Source organism: Homarus americanus, unplaced genomic scaffold, assembly GCF_018991925.1.
Source record: "Homarus americanus isolate GMGI-L3 unplaced genomic scaffold, GMGI_Hamer_2.0 scaffold43070, whole genome shotgun sequence".
Classification (NCBI taxonomy): domain Eukaryota; kingdom Metazoa; phylum Arthropoda; class Malacostraca; order Decapoda; family Nephropidae; genus Homarus; species Homarus americanus.
Window position 1 is genome coordinate 124648 of NW_024731472.1, and position 23141 is coordinate 147788.

Consider the following 23141-nt stretch of genomic DNA (forward strand, 5'->3'; position numbering starts at 1 on the left):
CCTCTATAGTCATGTGGTGAGCAAGTGTACCAACTTATGATGATGGTGATTGTACCAAAGCATCTCGTCCAGCGTTTCAAATTGTAATGACGGTAAATCTAACGATACTTTCTGGGGGAACTGTAAAATACAACTATTCTACTACACTCTACAGTACAGTCTTAAAACCTGGCATACTCTTCTCCTCTTTGGTATTGTACATTCTGGTTGGCATCTTCATCCAATATAATCAAATCTCATCCACAGTAAACACCAACTCTGACAGGCAACTAACCCCCTCAACGATGATGTTCGTATCTCTGAAACTTCGTAAATAGAGGAACGCCTGTACTGCACTATAAGGTAGGTCAGGTCAAGGGTCAAGGCAGTATGGTGCAAGACGCATACAGACATAAAAATCATTATGAACACGACACTCACTTCAATTCACCTGATGATCAAACACGCTTTATATTACCTGTTTTGGTTAGGTTAGGGTAGTTTAGGTTAGGGTGGTTAATCATAAAGTGAAATTAAACTTGGGGGAGTTAACCTTGAGATAGTCCTTAACTTTATCATATCAACAAACTTCTATCGAGTAAATCATCATTAAAGAAACAAAAACCTAAACAAATCAACGTAAAGAACATCATGACACCCACACACAACACACTACTTATAACTAATACAACATTATATTAACTGTAACCAAACAATAAAAGATAGCATCAACTAAGGTCTATGATGCTAATAAAACCAAAAATTATTATCCAACATGAACCATTGGGACACTGCAAATAATCTTCCCAACTTCAATCTTTACGTATGACAAAATTATCAAAGCTACAGTGAAAAAAGACGATATACCATAATGAGGCGATCGGAAAGATAACCTGTCGTCCACCACCGGTCGGTAGGATATGATTCGGAACGCCTCTATGTGTGAACCTCTGAGTCACCCCCTGTCAATCCACCATGTACATAATAATAATAAAAACTTGACCTATAGTATGTGATGGTATAACAGATAACAGAGTAGTTTATCACTATGTAATGTTTGTGGACAGACTTACATTCACCTAACAGGAATACATTAATGATGGTTAAGTAGCAACAGCTGATTTGGTCCCTTGACTGCTGTTTGTCAAGAAGAAAATGGTGAAAATAAGGTAGCACTGATAAGTTGTACCAAAGTTTATACCATCGTGGGCACACAAACACAGGGTCCTGGGTGAGGCACGTGCCACAAACTATTATTGAATGCATGGAAGATGTTGCTTACTAATACAACTTAATAATTCTGCTGACCTATGAGATATAAACCCACGTTACAAGAGTGTCTGAACAAGCATCGAGTATCTCCCAATAATTACCAGGTTCAGATACTGTACAATGGTTTATAAGTATAGTATATGGTTTATATCCTATGTCATGGTTTGCACTTAGGTATTTTTTCTATTTCTCATTGTTTTTAATACAGTAAATCCTAAACTACATGTACAGTGCAGTAACTCTCTGCAGGAGGTACAGTAATTTAAATTTGGTGAAATATAATGAAGCTCGAGCCATGAGGAATTCATCGGGACCCCAGCTAAGTCTTGATTACTGTACTGTACATAGTTATTATGGGTGTGTGTGTGTGTGTGATAATACTGTATGAAATAAATAATCTTTAACTACCTCAGAGAGTAATGACCCTGACAGTGTTAACAGCTACAAGGGCACAGAAAAGTTACACACATAATGCCCAGCTCATCATCACCTTAATCATCAATATTTTACGGACATTTCCCGTACTCGTGAGGGTCAGCACAGTTCCCACTCTGTAATAATGAGTTAATGATAGGAGGGGCATCCAATCATAATATTGGCCTCATGACAACCAGGGCATCACACCATCAGGCATTCACCGGTGTGGAAAATGGCCGTAAAATTATGAAGATGTGAGAATGTTGACACGAGGACTGTAAGAGACGTTCTGTAAATTTCATCAGCAAGACATACGAAGCCACATTTCCCAAACAAATTGTCTCCCCAATAGTGTATTACAAGTCTTGATATAACAACAGAAATTTAAAAATAGAAATATTACTACTGTACAGTATACAAATTTTTATCACAATTAAGTAAGTATAAAGTATCTGGCAAGAGACAGACTGGCCTTCACAGTGATCAAGTTAAGAGACTAATGCCAGTGAGTGAGTCAGTGAGGAGAATCTTGGTGTACGGTAATGTCTCCATTAGCCAGAATCCTCAGACCCGGAACTCTTCGACGGGCGAAATTGAAATTTTCTCGGAAAATCATTCCCAAAGCCGGAATTTTCCGGAAAATTCCGGCTTTGGGAACGATTTTCCAATGGAGCACATCTTTGGAAAATTACGAGAAAATTTTCCCAATACCCGGCAAATTCTGGGGATGGGGGATTTTTTTCAGTGTTTGAGAGATGAAACTCGGACGTATTTTCTGGAAATTCCAAGATAAATTTTCAGTTACCTGTACTCAGAAAATTCCGGGGCTGAGGGATTTTATTCCAGCTCTGAGTCGTCTCGTTAACCGGAAATCTCTCATTCCCGGAAGTGCTCTGCACCAATTGTTCCGGCTAACGGGGATATCACTGTATATATTTCAAGAAAAATATTGCCACCAGGTAAAGATTAAGAAAGAATTTTATTTTTAAAAACCATCGGATTATATTATAGCATCATATAGCCCTTTTTGGTTGTACAATGCTGTATACACTTTTTTGGTTGTATACTGTTGTACTGTACAGTACTATTCCCTTAAAGCTCGCTGGGGTTAGGTAAATGGACTCTGTGAGAAAGCAGAATTCGTTGATTTTTTCATGCCAGTCCCAGGAGTGTGTAAAATACATATTTAAATAACTAAATGCACATGTATAACAACATTATGTATACAAAAAACAATATAATAAATATAAAATAACATAAATAAATAAACAAACAAGATATAACACATTAGGTCCACACAGTGATACTTGTAACAATATAATACCTGACATGTGAGGTGATCTGGTGCACAGGATGTAAACAATCCCTGTACTGGTCAGTGAACATGCCCGGTACTAATGAGCATTTGTAAGGTGTATACAGTAGGTACCTGTACGTATAATTATATCCTTTTGTATTAAATAAGGTACATTAATAATACCAACAAATGTTTGATAATAGGTCCATAAACTGACAGTGAGCTGTGGTAATGAGAAACATGATAGCATATAACCAGTGATTTGGCTTTACCAGTACAGTACACTATTAAAGATGTACTAATTCTTTTCTCCAAAATATACCTTGTTAATTATAGGGTGCATCTTATGACCTGGGAAATATGGTGCTGTGTACTGTCCTGTAGTGATCCCCGGCACACAGCCTCACATTTATTTGATTTATATTTTCCATGTCAATCCGTGAGCTTCCGAGGGATGCAAACTTTAAACACCGTGAGCTTTAAGGGAATACTGCATACAGCTTTTGGTTGTACAGTAGATTACTGCATACAGTTTTTGGTTGTACAGTATATTACTGCATACATTTTTTGGTTGTACAGGTTGTACCTCTCTAGTCCGGCATTCTGTGGTCCGGAAACTCCCGTGGTCCAGAACGATTTTAGTTTGTCCAATAGGTAGACAAGCAGCTTTTTTTTTTATTTTTTTTTTACTGATCTGAATTTCTATTATTATTACTGGAGTATTGCATTTTTGCCCCTCAGGCTCCAATGTGGGTCAGTGACCTGTGCCCGGATGGGCTAATCCCCGTAAAAAACAACAACAACAACAAAGCCGCGAGAAATTAAGGTTTGTTTACATCCAGCAGTTTGGCTCTCTCTCTCTGTTTGTCTATACAGTACAGAGTACAACATTTAACCCTTCAATATATATGAACAGTAAATAAGTGTTGCTTTCATATTCTTATGTAGAGTAATGACGATATGTTTTTACATGTGCGCACTTACATACGCGCAATCTCACTTTTTTCTTTAACATTAATGGTTAACTACTTATAATGTTCCATTTATTAACATTAAATAATATTACATCAAACAACCATATTAATTTTTACATTAATTTTACTACAGCTACAACCAGGGTCTTATTTTCTTGTTTTATATGTAGAACCAATCAGTCACTGGTTTTGTTATTAACAAAAACAATGCTGTGTTATTTCCTCGTGTGTTTTAATATTCTACGTATTATTAATGAATTGTATTGCTCATTTTGCACACAAACATTAATTCAATAAAAAAGACATTCAGTAATAAACAATAATGAATCTTTTGTACATAAGAGAAATGACGCTGCTTACACGATTGTGCACGTCGTCTGAACGTTGGCGAGCCGTTCAAACCCGTCGAAATTCGAGTTTCCGCCGTCAAAATTTTAAATTATGTAGTGTTTTTTTTGTCTGTCCAAATAAAAAACGGTGAATTAAAAACTCGTGAAATTTGAGAAGCTACTGTACGACATTTAACCCTTCAATATGTCTTCAAAGAGACCACGAAGCAGTGAAAGTGGTGCTAACTTAAGTGCAAGTCACTATCTGTCCAGGAAAAGGGTGAATTTCCATGGTCCGGCACCGGTCAGGTCCTGAGGTTGCCGGACTAGAGAGGTACAACCTGTACTGTATAATACTGTACTGTATATGCTTTTTGGTTGTATAATAGCTATACAAATATCCCTCGCTATACAAATGGGTTAAGTTCCTGAAAACCCGCCTGTTAAATGATTTTTCTTATAATGAACGAAAGAACAACTTAACTTTACTTTAAACCAAAACAAAGTTCATATTTCATTACAAACTGAAAGGAGAGAGAGAGAGAGAGAGAGAGAGAGAGAGAGAGAGAGAGAGAGAGAGGACAAAACCTGAAGTCACAAGTGTAGTAGGGTGGGGGACAAGGGCAATCATTTCATAGGTGTCAAAACTGGCAATGTTGTTTAGGAGAGCGACAGTCCTTCCACAGTAGTAACTACGTGTTGTGCAGGAGCACACAGTACTGCACAGTACCACACAGTACTGCACAGTACCACATAGTACCATACAGTACCAAATAGTATACAAGCACCATTAACATTGGTAAGTATTAAAATAAGACCTCAACAATACCCTGACTCCCCCACAGTAGCTCTTACACAATGCATTACAATACTCAATCTATAATTTGCATTTGTAGTTGAGACTGAAGGAAGTTGGTCACCTCTTGAACAAGACGCATCTTGATGTCGGGCGCCAGGACAAGTGTTGTTATAGCTATCATGTCTGTTGGAGTGATGCCGCTGAGTATTTTCTGAAGATAAAGTATAATTACATTATCAGATTAATAAGTTAATGCTTATACTTAAGACAAATATGATGCTTTGTCTTTTAACTGTACAATACATCTATATCATCAGTTAAAAGATTACATTTTACACTACACAATAATTAATTAACAAGAATTTTGTCCAAACAAAACATTTCAGGAATCCTTTATTGTATAGTACTGTATTGTCATATCAAGAACATTAAAAGATGCAATTTACTTCTGTCAAGGAATTCTACAAGATGGTTTGACATAAATCATGGCATAAATACTTTTACATAAACAAAACAACTGACAGTCAGGGATGAACCCCACCCCAATGATTGGTCTTGAGTTGGTCAAGTTGCCAGAAATTGGTCACAATGATCTTAAAAATTCAGGGAGATGATCAACACACACACACACACACACACACACACACACACACACACACACACACCGATAGATATAAGAACAGCACCATCCTATCTATTGTTAAAATAATAAACAACTCCTGATTTATGTACTGTGCAGCCCTGTAAATGTATTCAATGCATATTATATCATTATGTCAAAATCAAATGTAAGTCTGTATATTTTCAGCCACCGGCTGCAACTCTATTCATAAACCGATTATTATTACACTGGTAGCAAGAGGTAACATAGTGGATTGTGTTTTGAACGGTTATGATGACGCCAGACGTAAGATCGCTTGATAAGAATATAAGAAATAGGTTAATGGAAGAAGATAAAATCCTTCAGCAGCAGCGTGAAGTAATTTTGATGATGTTAGACATAGCCCACACACGTGCTAGACAAGGTTTAGCATTTTGGAATGAAAATGAAATTGATTCTAAATTTTGAACAGATTGTTCAAATTTTTGGTAGGCATAATACTACAATGAAAGCTTGGCTTACTGAGAGAGATGCCAGAGCTTATCACACTACTTATATGAGCAAGAATTGTCAAAAAGAACAAGTATCATTATTCGGTGAAAGTGTTTAGGACAAAATTACTGAAGAGGTAAATGGTGCTGGGATGATTGGAGTCAGAGCAGATACAACCCCAGGCATTACTTATGTGGATCAACTAACTGTAGGAGTTATACTTGTTGATGCAAGTGACAAACTTAAGGAATGGCTTATAAAAACTGCAGAATACAAGGCAAAACCAAAGAAGGTTTGGCAAAAGCACGACTCATATCCCTTTCAGAAAGTAAAATTGACACATACACCATTAGGTGTCAAACTTATGATAGTGCAGCGACAATGTCTGTAAAGTACAATGGTGCTCAAAAGAAATTATCTGACACACTTGAGAGACCAATCACTTACATTCCCTGTCTCCCTCATGGCTCTAATTTAGTGACTGAGCTTGGCTGCAATTCAAGTGAATTAATTATACATATGTATGATGTACTGGGATCTTGCCATGTACATTTTAGCAGTAGCACCAGCTGTCATGCAGCTCTTAAGGAACAGTTTGCACAAATTGAAGGAACAATGCCATTAAAAATCTTGCAAAGACAAGATGGAGTCCCAGCCCAGAGTCAGTGGATGTCTTCTGGAAATCTTATGAAGAGATATGTGAAGAAGCAAAGACAAAGGTAATGGTCTCCTCTACAAAATTAAGACATCTGATTTTATTGTTGCTTTGATGTTCATGAAAAATATTATATACAAAACTAAGCACATGGTAGATGTGTTGCAAACTGAGGATTTACATGTTTCTGGAGCTCTTATATGTATGAAAAGTACATTGAAAATACTTGTCAATACATAGTAATGATGAGGCTCAGACACATTCGCTGGAGACTGCACTCAACTTTGTAAAATATACTGAAGTTGATGGAGAAGAAGAGTTCACAGTCAAAGGAAAAATCCTTATAAATAATGGATGATAATCCAAACTCTCGTGCTCAGTATAATTTGTGGATTTTTTTTTTTTTTAAATTAAATGTTTTATATTTTTATAATATTTAATATTTATTTATAAAATTACAGGTACAGTAATTCTATTTTGTGTGTGTGCTGTTTTTGTCATAAATATGAATAAATTTTTGGTGTAACTTGCATTAGGTCCTAAATTAATCTGACTTTAAGTACAAATTATCAATATTTGAACCATCACAAAACAGGGCTTCCCTAGTTGTATAGTTGAGTACATATTAGGGAGTCACCTCACAACCTTCAATAAATATTTATGAAAATGTGAATATAATCAATCGATCAGAGTACAGGGTTGGTGACCACAGTCCTACACTTGAAATGTTCTCAGGCTGCTTTTACCAATCCTCTAAGGCAGTGGTTCCCAACCTGTTGTAGACTCTGGGCCACATTTATCATTGTAAATATATTGGAGGGCGTCTAAACTTTGGATCTACATTCAAGAAAAAGGTCTCATATATACTGTACAGTTATTAACAGTTTTACACATCTAACTGTTATCAATTACATACTTTTTACATTTACTCTTGGACAGGAAGTGTGTGTTTACCCCAGTGAGAAGGCTGGCTCTCTCTCTCTGTGGGCCTGGTCTGAGGTAAATACACACGACAGACTCGGGACAAAAGCACAGTAACCCCCCCCCTCCCCTCTCTCTCTTTCTCTTAAACTATAAAGTTGAATCAAGTTATTATTACATATTTTCATAAATTTCACCCTTACAAAGAATCCCAAATAATTCACAGTTTTCTAATAAACCCTCATGGGCTCCATAACATGATTCTGTGGGCCCCAAGGAACTACAGGTTGGAGACCACTGCTCTATGGTTTGTATCTCTCTGGGGCCCCAGTTTTTAACTTCATTCATCCATCCTGGTCTCTGTCTTCCCATGGACCGCCTACTCTCAACTTTGCCCATTATTATTTTTGTCATTATCCTCCTCATCCCTAATTATATGACTAAGTATCTTATTTTCCTTAGTCTCTAAATTTTAAGTATTTCTCTTGAAGTTTTCACTAATTTTAACACTTCTTCATTTATTTTCCTGTCAGTGTAAATTAGTTTTAACATTGGCCCATAACACCACATTTCCAAGACCTCCAACTTTTATCTGGTGACTGCTAAATGTGTCCACACCTCTGACTCATACAACAGTCCTGACCATACACAGCCTTTACTCACAAGCCCAGAAGAATTGTACAAGTGCCAAACCTATCTTTCTCCTCCCTCCTTGACCCCTCACTCACTCACAGTCTTCCCTCACACCTTCACTCTCACAGGAGGTACGTAAAGATAGTGCTGAATAATCACTCCCTTGGCAACTGTTAACGGGAATGCTACAACAACTTAAGTTTCCCGTATACTTCCGCGCAGATCCTCACATCCCAGGCCGCTGATTATAAGCATGTGTGACTTGACAACATCGTTCGCTGCTCCTTGGCAATGCTGTGTGGTTGAAAAGCCAGTATTCCCCTGGCTGTGGGAGCTATCATGCCACACTATTTGTATATTATTTGTAATTCGAAACCCATTCCCCAATTATGTAACTGTATATTTTCAGCCTTCTGGCTGCCAAGCTCTTTTAATAAACCATTAATTATTATTATTAGACCCTTCCCATTCGCGGGGTTATGATCGCAATTTCGACGATTTGTGGTAAGCAGCTGACGGCTTGGGTGGCTCTCATGCAAGCCTCCCCCCTCAGTGCAACGAGTCACCCCACTCGCCCGCAGCGTCTCATCTCGCTCTGTTTGCCCTCACCCAGTACCCGTGACCCAGCATCTCGTGTCATACTCTCAAAACTTTCGTGTTTCTTTGTGAAAATGGCCCCTAAAAGACTTCCTAGTGCCAGTGCTAGTGGATTGAAACATAAAAGGCAAAAGTCAGTGATGACCCTGGCAAAGAAAATTAAATTATTAGACAAGTTAAAAGAGGGGATAAGTGCTGCCGCGGTTGGCCGGTTGTTTGGTGTGAACGAATCCACAGTGCGGTACATAAGAAAGAATGAACAAGCAATTCGTGATTCTGTTCAAGCGAGTGCTCCTGCAAGTGTTAAAGTGGCGCAGGTTGTTCGTGACAAGAACATAGTGATAACTGAGAAAGCTCTGAACATTTGGATGAGGACCAGCACCACAAAAATGTTCATATTGACAGTAATGTTATTCCTAAAAAGGCTAAAAGTCTTTATGCTCATTTTTATGAGTCAACAGGTGGTGAAGGGGCTAGTGGAGTGACTGAACCAACTTTTAGTGGCAGTAAAGGTTGGTTCAAGAATATTAAGAAAAGATTCTCGCTCCATAATGTGAAGCTGACTGGAGAGGCTGCATCAGCTGACCACACAGCCACAGGTGCATTTACCACCAAGCTGAAGAACATAATAGATGAGAAAGGCTACAGACCAGAGCAAGAGTTTAATGCTGATGAATCTGGTTTATATTGGAAGAAAATGCCTGGTAGAACCTACATACACAAGCAGGAGAGGCGTGCCTCTGGGTTCAAGGCAGACAAGGACAGAGTGATGCTCATCTTCTGTGGCAATAGGGCTGACCACATGATCAAGCCTGGCTTGGAACGTAGCCAGGAATCAACCAGGTATTGTGTCCCTATCCGGAAATGTTTAAAAGACCTCAAAGCCAAGAGGAAACAACTACCAATCACCAAGTTTATAAAGGAAGAACCAGTTGCTACCACTGCCACTCCACCCTCCTCCTCCCAGTCACCCACCACCTCCCGGTCACGCACCACCCCACCACTCGCCTCTCCACCAACCACCACTGATTCACCCTCTTCCACCAGTGATTGTGATGATCCACTTATGCTTCAGTCACCAGATGTCTCCCTATGTACAGTGCACCACTTCATCAAGCTCCAGACTTCCACATATAAATGTAAGTATTGTACAGTATTGTGACTTAAGTTTCTGTTACACAGTACATTATAGATATACAGTACCTGTATATAAGTGCACTAAGGTATTATATAAATGGGTATTACCGGTTTTGCCAATTCGTGCCATTTCTTGGAACCTATCCCTCGCGATTGGCAAGAGTTTACTGTATCACAAACAAGGGCAAGAATCCTATAATCCAAAACATTTCTATCTGCCCAAAATGATGTACAGTATCTGCCAGCCATCAGGAACTTTATGTACAGTAGTTTTATACAGATTTTCAAACAACATGTTGATACAAACATCTTGTTTTTCCATAACTGGTCAATAAGTCACTCTTCCACTGCAAGCATCATATCTGATAACACAGTAACATTACATTATATACTGTACTGAACTGTACTGAACTGTACTAAACTGTACTGTACTGAACTGTACTGTGCTGTACTGTACTGTACTGAACTGTACTGAACTGTACTGAACTGTATTGTGCTGTACTGTACTGAACTGTATTGTGCTGTACTGTACTGAACTGAACAGTACTGTGCTGTGCTGTACTGAACTGAACTGTACTGTACTGAACTGAACTGTACTGTGCTGTACTGTACTGAACTGTACTGTACTGAACTGTACTGTACTGAACTGTATTGTGCTGTACTGTACTGAACTGAACAGTACTGTGCTGTGCTGTACTGTACTGTACTGAACTGTACTGAACTGTACTGTACTGTGCTGTACTGTGCTGTACTGTACTGTACTGAACTACTGACTGTACTGTGCTGTACTGAACTGCTATGCTGTGCTGTACTGTACTGTGAACTGTACTGTACTGAACTGTGCTGTGCTGTACTGAACTGAACAGTACTGTGCTGTGCTGTACTGTGCTGTGAACTGTACTGTACTGTTGCTGAACTGTACTGAACTGTGCTGACTGTACTGTGCTGTACTGTGCTGTGCTGTGCTGTGCTGTACTGTACTGTACTGTGCTGTACTGTGCTGTACTGTACTTTGAGTACTGTGCTGTGAACTGTACTGTGCTGTACTGAACTGTATTGTGCTGTACTGTACTGAACTGTACTGTACTGAACTGTACTGTACTGAACTGTATTGTGCTGTACTGTACTGAACTGAACAGTACTGTGCTGTGCTGTACTGAACTGTACTGAACTGTACTGAACTGTACTGTACTGTACTGAACTGTACTGAACTGTACTGAACTGTACTGTACTGTACTGTGCTGTACTGAACTGTACTGAACTGTACTGAACTGTACTGTACTGTACTGTGCTGTACTGAACTGTACTGAACTGTACTGAACTGTACTGTACTGTACTGAACTGTACTGAACTGTACTGTACTGTACTGTGCTGTACTGAACTGTACTGAACTGTAGTTACTACTACAGTATTTACATCCAAAAATGTTCTGCTCAATAACACTGCTACACCCTAGACCTAGATGATACACTCTGTTACACCCTAGATGATACAGTTGGTCACACTGTTACACCCTAGATGATACAGGGGTAAATTACCCCAAATGGGGTAGATCTAAAAATTGTGGGGGTAATGCATGTGGTATGAGAGACACTTCCATACCATATCCAACAATTTTAGGAGCAAATTGGCTTGTTTTTGTTTACTGTACTAGTGTACTTTGAAGTCTGGGGGTAATTTCATTTTACTCAAAATTTTTTTTGGGTAATACCCAAAAAAGTTCCCCGACCCTTGTCCTAGATGACACAGTTGGTCACACAGTTACACCCTAGATGGAGTCTTGGGGGCCTTGGCGTTAATTCTTTTTTCTTTGCCCCACCGGAAAATTATTGGCAGGGCATTAATGAGGAACTGAATCACCATCTGGATAAGGATCATCTTGGCTGCTGGACTAAGGAGCAGCTTGGAGACTCCACCTGCCACGCCCTTCAGTGATATGTTGCTCAGGAACACCTGTAATCAACACACAGTACAAGGGACTTGCTGAAGCACACAACCCACACACCATAACTAATAACATTACAACAACAAGGCTCTCATAACCCACACACTACAATTGATATTACACTGCCCCTTTGCTTAACATGGGTTCGTTCTCAGGGGAAAATTCGGTCAAAGGCGGTCAGTTAGAAAATGCGTTGAGCAGGCCAGCCAAACCAGCTGACGGTCGAGTCCATTACAGTTCATGGGTAGCGTCCCCACGTCACACGTTGATCCAGAGTTTATCTATTGCTCAGTCAGTCACAACTAAAAACTTCACTTTTTGCCTGCTTTTCCCACTATGGCTCCACCTAAACATTCTCTAGTGTCCCTCTGTCTAGGAACACTCCAGTTAATAAGTACAGGACCAAGTTTATCCTGGAAATTAAGTTAGACATTTTTCAGCAACTAGAGGGAGGCCAGTCCACCACCCTTACCGGAGTGATTTCTCCGTTGAGTCAACACACAAAGAAATGTTTATTCTCTTTAAGTTTTTTACCTCATAATAATACTTTATTTTTGCACATTCTGTGTGTAGGATTGTATGTGCATATAAATTATTAAAAAGAAGGAGATATTTATATTTATCTTCCCAACATTATGGCTTTATCGTCTCACCATCAAGAGGACTGCTGAGGAGAACAGAACTTTCATTCGAGGTTTTTTTGAATGGCTTTAGCAGAATATTTTCATCTGGATTCTAGACACCAATGGGTATTTTATTAATACTTTTACTGAGTTAGGTAGTCAATTACAGCAGTTGTATACCATTTATTATTAGTTAGCTTTTGTTTTGTTGTTCGGTAACTGATTTAATGGACACACCAGCACCTCCACAACATCATTTGGTAGATGTATGTGTATTAGTGAACTACTGTACTTTATAGCTGTATGATGCCTTTGGTAAGTGAGGGGAGGGGGACCACCTGGTGTATCTCTCCTTGTTATATAATGGGTTCACTCTATACGGCATCTGATGGGGAAACAAACTCCATGTTAAGTGAGAGGTCAGTGTACTACATCATGACTCATAACCCACACACTACAACATGATTCATAACCCACACACTACAACACGACTCATAACCCACACACTACATGACTCATAACCCACACACTACTACATGACTCATAACCCACACACTACAACATGACTCATAACCCACACACTACAACCGACTCATAACCCACACACACTACAGCATGATCACCAACCCACACACTACAACATGACTCACCACTACAACATGACTCATAACCCACACACTACAACACGACTCATAACCCACACACTACAACATGACTCATAACCCACACACTACAACAAATAACCTTCCAACATCAAGGATCTCAACCTAAACCAACATATAATATCTTGATGGTATTAAAAACTGTTATAGGTATTCTTAATTGTGTTAGCCATCACACCAAGTAACTTTATCGATGATTTCCTCCACACATATATTAACTGTATCACAACAACCATCTATTACTTCAGGATAAGTCAGTGCTGTTTGAGGTGAAGGTTCTAAATTGTTATATAAAACAAGTTAGGGTCAAATATTTATGTGAATAAAAGTTTAAATTGTCAGATCGTATTGGATTATAGAAGGAGAGTTAACTGCCATGCCACATACACTGTAAGTAGAGGTGCATAGTGAGTTATAGTGTTATAGTGTACGTGTTATAGTGTACGTGTTATAGTGTCATCCTCAATCTCTGTTCATTTATCATGGCAATAAACATTTAAGATCTAAACATCTTAATTTAACTAATAACAGAACTAGCCTAATACTAACCTAATCTAACTTAACCACCCTAATACTAGCCTAACCTAACCTAACAATCCTAATACTATCCTAACCTAACCTAACCATCCTAATACTATCCTAACCTAACCTAACCCCAGGTAGCATTAAGGTGTCTCATCAGGGCATATTTTCCACATTTAGCCTGGCAGTAATTCTCAAACAGGACACAGTTATAGACCGGACGTGAACAGTCACTACATACTATTATGACTGTTACTGGTGAACCTCGTTATAACGGATTTCTCTCATCTATAACCCGTTATATGAGGGGTTTCACATCTAATAGACCCTCTATATAACAGAACTTCCACTCATATAGCCCATTAAATAAAGGTTTTACTGCATACAAATATACTATAGGAAGATATAAATGGTACAGTAGAGCTATAACAGCTCCTGCATTACTTCAACTCTGTTTAGTTTAGGCCAAAGTTGACCAATGGACAGAGGTGTAGTTTTTCTTTGTTACTTACTAGAGTAAAAACAAAAATAACAAAAGCATATAAATAACAATAATTTAATCATAAAAGCAGCAATAATGATACAAGTCAGTGTACACCCTGCTGGACCGCTGCCTAGCTGCTTATCCCTAGCAATGGTGCTCGTACCCTCTGACCTCTCCTCATATTCCACCCATGAAAACATAACAGACACATAGTTTACACACAGAAACATTCGGCGACGTCCCGAAAAAATTACGTAAATGTGCAAGTTTTTCAGAGATAAGAATTCATCTGAATACCCGGAAATATTTCCAACGCGGCAACAGGAAAACATTATACAACAATTATTGCAACTATCGGGTACACGGTGATCCCTCAAAGACTCGGACCGGGTATATCCAGATTTTGGGAGATGCGGACACAATCTGGGGACGGGTAGATGCGCGGTTTATATAATTTGTTTATCGCTGCCCGTCACTGTGTTCACATTACAAGATATGTATTTCTCCCATACGTATCTCCACCTGGCAGCGGGTGTGGTGTTTACTGATATAATAATGCTTAACAGTGATTAATCATGGCATTGTAGCCAGGTTAAACTCATCATGGTAACCACCAGACGACTGGCCCAGGGTGTGAGGTGTTATGGTTGTTTTTCAACTTGTGTTTTTGGGCAGATATACATAACTTTATCTATTTTTACTCTGCACACATCATCCTACTTACATATTGTTAAAAAAGTACAAGAAATAATTGTTCTAAGGGCAAACACATAAAGGGAATATACATTTCTTTGTCCACGAGTTAGCTGGCTCAGTGGGGGAGGGGAGGAGGAAGGAGGGTGTGGGGGGGGGGGAGCATTGCTAGGGAATTGGCATCCCAGTTGGTCTCTGTTGCTATGGTGAAGCAGGAAGTGTATGCAAATGGCGACTGTGTTAAACTTTCATTTGCCTTTTATTTACTGGTTTGGGAACGCTGTGCAGTATATTTAGTTGTAACTTATTTATTGGTAGCAATTTCTCCTCTAGCCGTAATCCCTCAAACCCGGAACTCTCCGACGGCCGGAATTGAGATTTTCTCGGAAAATCGTTCCCATAGCCATAATTTTCTAGAAAATTCCGGCTTTGGGGATGATTTTCTGAGGGGCGCATTTTCCGGAAAATTCCGAGAAAATTTTCCCGGTATCCGGAAAATTCCAGGAATGGGGGAGTTTTTTCCGGCTTTGAAAGTCGTCTCATTAGCCGGAAATCTCTCATTCCTGGAAATGCTCTGCACCAATTGTTCCGGCTAACGGGGATATCACTGTATTTCAGTATTTTTTTTTGTTCCTCACATTTCCTGGTCGTTTACTACTGTGTATATTATTATAAGAATAAGAAAATTATGGCTACAGGAAGAAAACACACAAAAGATTGTTCTTAAATACTCCCCGGTAAAGTGGGGGATGTGTCTCATGTGCCGGAAAATATGGTACTGTAATTTCAGAGTTTTTTATATCATTATTTATCGTTTCTATACATTAAGTACATTTGCCAGAAGAGACAGACAATCGGCTTTTTCGGACAGGTGGTCCCCTTTTAGTCCGGGTCTTCAAGGGTTCACTGTATTACTTAAAGTATTTCCTATACAAGTAAACTGAAGAACTGGATGAATTGTTTGTTCCTCTCAAGCAGAAAATATTATTATACAGATGAAAGTAAATTTAAGTCAGTCTTGTACCTGAGAAGTGGGACTGCATGTTACTGTACTGTACTGTGCTGGTGAGGTAAAGAAAATTAAGATAAATTAGTGGTGTAAAACAGGTCAAAGGTCAAACTTACCCTGACAGAGTTAGCGAGGTGTTCTTTCTGGGCGGAAGTTAGGTCGTACAGGATGACCGAGGCAACACTCTTGAACTTTCCCTGGGACATGTACGCTGCTGTTATCCCCCCGAGGGCTCCTCCTGATAAATAGTTAGGTAGGTAGGTACATAGATAGAGAGAGTGTTATGATAAACTACTTCTCAGTTTATGTCGGGAAGACTATGGTCACAAGATGGCTCTGGTCATCAGTTAGCCTGAGGTATAACAGGCCGGTCTTAGTACCATAGTATGTGGAGCCCTGTGATTGGTCCTGGTCGGGAGGTGGAACAACTGGTGTGCTCCAGAGTCAGTTACTGAGTATAGGCTGTGAGGTCAACATCTGGTCTCCTGTCTCCTAAACCATAAGTGTTGAGTGTTAGTTTACTCTTATTTGCCAGAGTTATTATATGGTGATGTTTATGATTTAGTCATTATATATTACAGTCTGATGGTTAGGATTTAATGTTCATTTATTATTACTTGAGTTTTCTGATGTCTTTTGTTGTATATATTTTGTATAAAATTCCGTCATCAGCTTTAGTTACTTTTGTAAATAAATATTAAGTTAGAACTTTTAAGGTAATTTTCCTTATTAAACAAGTTGAAGAATTTGTTATGGGAGGGGCAGGTTAAAAGGTCACTGTGTATGGTAACAACAGAGAGACAGACACTAGTGAGAGAGTTAAAAAAAGATAGATATTGACTGAGTGACAATGTTACCACATGTACAACAGCCTTCATATCTCTTGATGCTTTATTAAATAATTTACCTTTTGTCTTTTCTTTTTTTTCTTTTACAGTGTTTAGCCCACCTGGGCACAGGTCAATGACTACATCAGGGCCCGGGGGGCAAAAATATTGTCATTATAATAATAATAATAAAAATAATAATAATAAAAATAGCAATAAAAGCAATAATAAACATTAATACAAATTAATTCAAAATACAAAATAAAATAATAATAATAATAATAAGTAAATACAAAATGAAAAAAAGATCAATTGTGAGAAATATACTGTATGTATGTTGTGTTGTGTTGTGTTGCAAGAGAAATAATTGAGACCCAACAATTGTGTGTAAATGAGGCAGAAAGGCAGATCATCAACCTGGGACTTGGTCACATATGACAGCTGGGTCTACCATTAGACAACACATTATGCTTCCAATATCTTCCCAGGTGGTAGTACCTCTGCTTGGTAGCTGCCTACTTATGACCAAAGGTGGGCATGTAGTGGATTCCTCCCCTACAAGCACCGAACCTTCTCGAATTCCCCAGCCTACGCCTCCAGCGCGCCCCACGGAGGCGGGGTCAACTATCTACCCACACCTATCCCATATAAGGCCTGACACGCTGTTACCACCTCTTTCTACACAGTGCCACCCAAAACCACCTCCTCCTCCGCGCCAGCCTGGTGGCTGCCGCTCCGCCAGCGACCTTGGCGTCCCTCAAGCCTCGTGTCCCTCCTCTGGGCACCCTCACCACCCAGCTCTCTCTACTCAACGCTTATTACCATGCTACCTACCCAGCAACAAGCTGCATTGTACATCCAATACAATATGTATACAGTGACATGTGAGTTTCTTTCTCCATCCCATCCTGAGGTGTGAACCAATATGCTACCCTAAAGGCACGCAACTTTTTTTGCATCGCCGTAACTATGCTGAAATAGTTTAAGCCTTAACCATATTCAAAAAGTTTTGTTGCAACCACAACACGCAACTTAAAAAAATAAAATAAACAAATACTAAATAAAATAAATTGCCGATTACAAGTAAAACAAAATATAATTGATACAAAAAAGTTAATATTATCAATATTTTATTACCAAAAAATTACTCACTGCCACTGGCCCCAGTCTCAGTGAACTGGCTGTCAACAGTCTCAGTCACTTCAACTGAGTCCACGTCCTGGTCGGCAGGATCACTGCTAAACTCCTCCTCATCACACAATGATCCATAATACTAGTAATAACAAGAAACAAAACAACAAGAAACTGATGCCTTAACTGCAGTGCTACTGACTGCCTGACTGGTTATGATATGAATCATTCCTCCCCTTCCTCGTGTAGTTGCCAGATTTCATCTATCACATTAAAACTCTAGTTCCTCGAGTTTATGTGAAAGATAAAATCTGGCAACTACAGCGAAGGGGGGGACGAGGGTCTCATCTGGTCTACAGTTCAGAAATATGATGCCAGACCTGTATCATGTGTATGCTGAGTCATTCCGTCAGAAACAGAAATTTTGTACGCGCGGCTCTAGGGATGCCCGTCTGTTTATGTGGTCGTATTCCAATTTTCGATTATTGCTGAAAATTTTTGCGCTTTGAGCTTGAAAATGCTCGTAAAAGTTGTGCCACAACCAGTTCCGCAACTCTCTGAAAATAAAAGGCTTAACAGCACGCTCAACCCAAAGAGTTGCGTAAGTTGAGCCGCAACTCTTTGTGGCACAACTGTCTACCTTTGGTTATGAGTCAACCAAGTAATTTATGTTATATTTGTTATTTAGTGATGCTGTACCATTTAGTGTTATATCTGTACTGTATACCTGTACTAGTAGGTTATCTAAGACAACATCTGTGATCTTACAGTTTATAAAGCACAGCTCATGTTAAGACAACACGTGTGATCTACCTCGGGGTCAACATACCAATAGCCAATCCAAATGGTCCACCAAGGAGGCCACCAATCATGGTGGCTCCTCCAGCTATGACTCCGCCCTTAACGCTCTCTTTCACTGTTACGCCGAGCTCCTGTTCCTCACACACCTGGGCCAACAGGTTGAGTGCTTCTTGTGTGTCTATCGGCATTGTTTCTGAATCTGAAAAAAATTATTGGTATATTTTACAGTGTTGATGGTGAAGGTAAAGTCTTGTCTGTCTCTGACTCACAAGACAGTGGTGTTGACTCAGTGTTGATGGTGAAGGTAGAGTCTTGTCTGTCTCTGACTCACAAGACGGTGGTGTTGACTCCTAGAGGTATGAGGTCAGCCCAGGGTTGTGCCTAGAGAGGTGGAGCATTATGTGTATATTGTATAATCTACATAAACTTTTAATTAAAAGTAATTAAAAAACATTTGTTTAATAATACAGAAAATAACATGCTGGTCTTTTACTGATAATATACAAGACCTCACTATTGTCAAAGAAAAGTTTATTAATATATTCCGTTCTCCTGTACTCCAAGCCATTAAAAGTTGACACAATAAACCAAAATAACCCAAACTTATTACATTAAATTAATTTAACCACAAAATTCAACACAATAAACCATGGTCAACGACAGGAATTGACGTGTTATGAAGGAAATATTATCTCTGGTAAAATACTGGCATGTTAGATCAACAGTATTGGTATAATTTTAGTTTTGATCATCCTTGTATTAAAATATCCATACCTACCTAACCACAGAACCCAGGAACTATATCTAACCTAACCTAAATTCCTAAGATTCCCCGGATGACCGACATAAAATAATACCAATCTATTAATTGGCTTTCTGTTTATACTGCACAAGGTAGTGGTCGTATAATGGTGTCAGTACTGAGTGCCACCACAACACTGTTCATCTCTAACACGGCTGTCAACGTGTCAATAGTGTGTTCTTGAAGGCTTACACCGAGAGCTTTTATAGAGCAAAGAGCATCGTGATACACAGTAAATAACATCACTTCTTATTGTGTCACAGCAAAAAACAGCGATTTAGCTTCAGGAATTGACTCCAAGTTCAGTGATTCTCCGTCCTCAGCAATATTTAACATAGTTTCATCAACAGGTGTATAAAGATCGCTAAATTTAGCCTTGAACTGTGAGGCACATATTGACTATATTGTCACTGATGCTTGGGTGAATACTTGACAGACATGCACAGGGCACCAATCATATTCCACACGTGCTGAAGCTGACCTGTCACATGGCGTTGTAGGGGCAGTAAGTACACACCTGTTAGGAGGGGGAGCAGACTGAAGCTTTTCTCCCCTGTGTCCCAGTTTAAGTAATAAGGATGCCAACCTTTGACTCAGTTGGGCTATGAGAATCAGTGTCATGGATACATTAATTTCTTACAACATTTACAATCTAATCAGTGGTTGAGTTTGTAATGCAATAATTAATTGGTAAACGGTGCACAGACTGGCACTCACACTTTGTGCTGAATAGACGTAAATACAGCAGAGGCTTATTACTACCCAGCCGTTAAATGTCAGCACAGCGAGCAGTTGACAGGCTTCTCTCAAGTGATTAATGACTTTCTTAAATACAAAACTGATAATATTTAATACAGTCATCAGGTTAACTGATGACTGTGAATCAAAACAATCTGACTTCAGTGATGACTAGAACTCCCGCAATGTCTCACATTGTGGAACAGTATTCTCGCCTCTATTGTCAATTCCAACACACGACTTACTTTGACAATCTTACTATAAAGTAAATACGGTTGAATCTTTCAACGATGGCTCTTAAATGTTTCAGCTATATACTGTACTGTATACTCTACCGTAAACATCTTGCAGCTACATCATAAATATAATTTACATACAATACATGTCATGTTGGCCCTCAAGGTACTATAGAAAATGGACAGTGTCTCCTTACATGAGAAAACATGTCAGTTCGAGTGGGTAACTTAAGAAAGGTCATAGCTACATATTATAGTGGCTGTACAGAGGAGGTTACTCGAGCAATATTGCCCAGTAGCCCCAGTGCTCAATATTGTCGTCATAGCGGAGCCATACCCAGCAAGTATTGCCATGACATTATTATTGTCAGACATATATCGGAATGGAAATGCGCTTTTGATCGCGATGATATATATACATATATATAAACTGCCTCATAAATTGGGTACGAGTTATCATGTGATTGAGTATATGACTTAACATGTTCTGATGGGTATGATTTGCTTGGGTAGTAGTTGTCCAGCACCTGCCTTTGAAAACCTAACCTAACCTAACCTACCATCACCTATGGGTACTGTATGGGTACTGTATGGGTACTGTATGGTACTGTATGGGGTACTGTATGGGGTACTGTATGGGGTACTGTATGGGGTACCACCTGTATGGGTACTGTATGGGGGTACTGTATGGGAGGCACTGTATGGGGTACTGTATGGGTACTGTATGGGGTACTGTATGGGGTACTGTATGGGTACTGTATGGGTACTGTATGGGGTACTGTATGGGGTACTGTATGGGGTACTGTATGGGGTACTGTATGGGTACTGTATGGGTACTGTATGGGGTGTGCAATGTATGGGGTACTGTATGGGGTACTGTATGGGTACTGTATGGGGTACTGTATGGGGTACTGTATGGGGTACTGTATGGGTACTTGTATGGGGTAATGTAGGGTACTGTATGGGTACTGTATGATTGCATGTACTGTATGGGCACTGTATGGGGTACTTGTATAGGGTATGCATGACTGTATGCACTGTATGGACTGTATGTGTATCACTGGTATGGGCACTGTATGGGCTCTGTATACAGTATTGGCTATGCATGGGCACTGTGGGACTGTATGGGTAACTGCATGTTGCTATGAGTATGGGTACTGTATGGTCTGTATAATCTGTATAGAATTATGAGGATTAGGAACTCTATATGTAGCACCTGTATGCACTGTATGGCACTGTATACACTGTATAACTGTATGGACTGTAAGACTGTATAAGACTGACTGTAAGTACTGTAGGAACTGTATGGGGTACTGTATGGGGTACTGTATGGGGTAGTTTATGGGGTGTGGCATGATTGCACCACCCCAGCCAGTGGTGCCAGGAAGTGCCACCACCACCACCAACACCCTTATCTCACTAGGTATTGTGTAACAGGCCACTATCATACCAGCTCATCTTACCTTGTGTCTCTCCTCAGGACAACTCAGTTACCAGGAAATAAAGAGAACTATGTGGTAATGTCTGGTGTTCTCCTCCACCGTCTTATCAGCTCAAGTCCTTCCCTGTTCAGCACAAGTCCAAGTGTGTTATTGTTGTGGTGGTTGATGTTGGTTTACTGCCACGAACAATGCCATCACTCTTTTTTTTTCATTATTGAGAAATATTTATCTAATATAATATTTATATTATCATTTATAATATTTTAAATTTTATATTTATGTATGTTAAGTTTATTTTAGTTATATTTCTTTAAAAATTGAATGTTTGATATAGTTTTCGTGGTATATTCTTAACATTTATTATTTTGGTCGGTCCGGAAACAAAACAAGGCCGCGTTCAAGATATATTTAGATATCTAATTGAGACAAATAAGTACAGGTACAGATACAGTTCAAGTACAGTAATTATCATGTACTGGAGGCATGAATGAAATATTATTTTGCCAAAAAATAACAGAAATGTGTCTCATACTTATCACTTGTGGTGTTTTTTGGAATACATTAAGACATCTCGCTCAGAATTATTAGTAACCAAGTACGGTACAAGATCATGACTATATGTATCTCGAGCAGTGATTTGTGGAGAACATTTTATTACTGGTAAGAATTTGTGTAGTTATTTTAACTTTTGGAATCTGTTGCAATTTTAGTAAGTGTAAACTCACTAACTCACTAACACACGTCAGCACATTGTTTACACTCAGCTGTTTCGTCAACCCAGCGTCTCGGGGGGGGGGTGAAGGCCTGAATGACACAGCCTAAATTACTTATGCTTGAACCTCAGCCTCACCATACACTAGAAAAGTACAAAAGTATACACCACTTATCTCCATATAAATATATCCTGAGTCCAGACCAATTGTACCACACTTGCATCACACACTATCACCAGCCAGGCTCGTCTACCTCCCTGCACTTGCCGTGACCCACACAATGTGGATACCATGCCGCCAATTACCATACTATTTTACCTAACAAATGCACAACGTTAAGCTGATTTACTTATTACATAATTATTATAAATTAATATATATATAACATACTAGACAATGTTTACATACAG

The 23141-nt window shown here is 39.2% G+C and overlaps 1 protein-coding gene across 2 annotated transcripts; it reads right to left on the reverse strand.

Annotated features, from left to right (window-relative positions):
* Positions 1-4527: 4527 nt before the first annotated feature.
* On the reverse strand, positions 4528-22185 carry LOC121867614 (protein C19orf12 homolog). Of its 2 annotated transcripts, none has more exons than XM_042367630.1 (4): positions 22040-22185; positions 18829-18999; positions 16158-16279; positions 4528-5278 (listed from the first exon to the last, which is right to left on the reverse strand). In XM_042367630.1, exons 2-4 carry the CDS (start codon positions 18986-18988, stop codon positions 5141-5143), a joined length of 420 nt encoding a protein of 139 aa, XP_042223564.1. In that variant the 5' UTR covers positions 18989-18999; positions 22040-22185; the 3' UTR covers positions 4528-5140. The 2 variants fall into 2 exon arrangements, with proteins under 2 accessions (XP_042223564.1, XP_042223563.1); XM_042367629.1 differs by lacking the exon at positions 4528-5278 and adding an exon at positions 11436-12056.
* Positions 22186-23141: the final 956 nt, after the last annotated feature.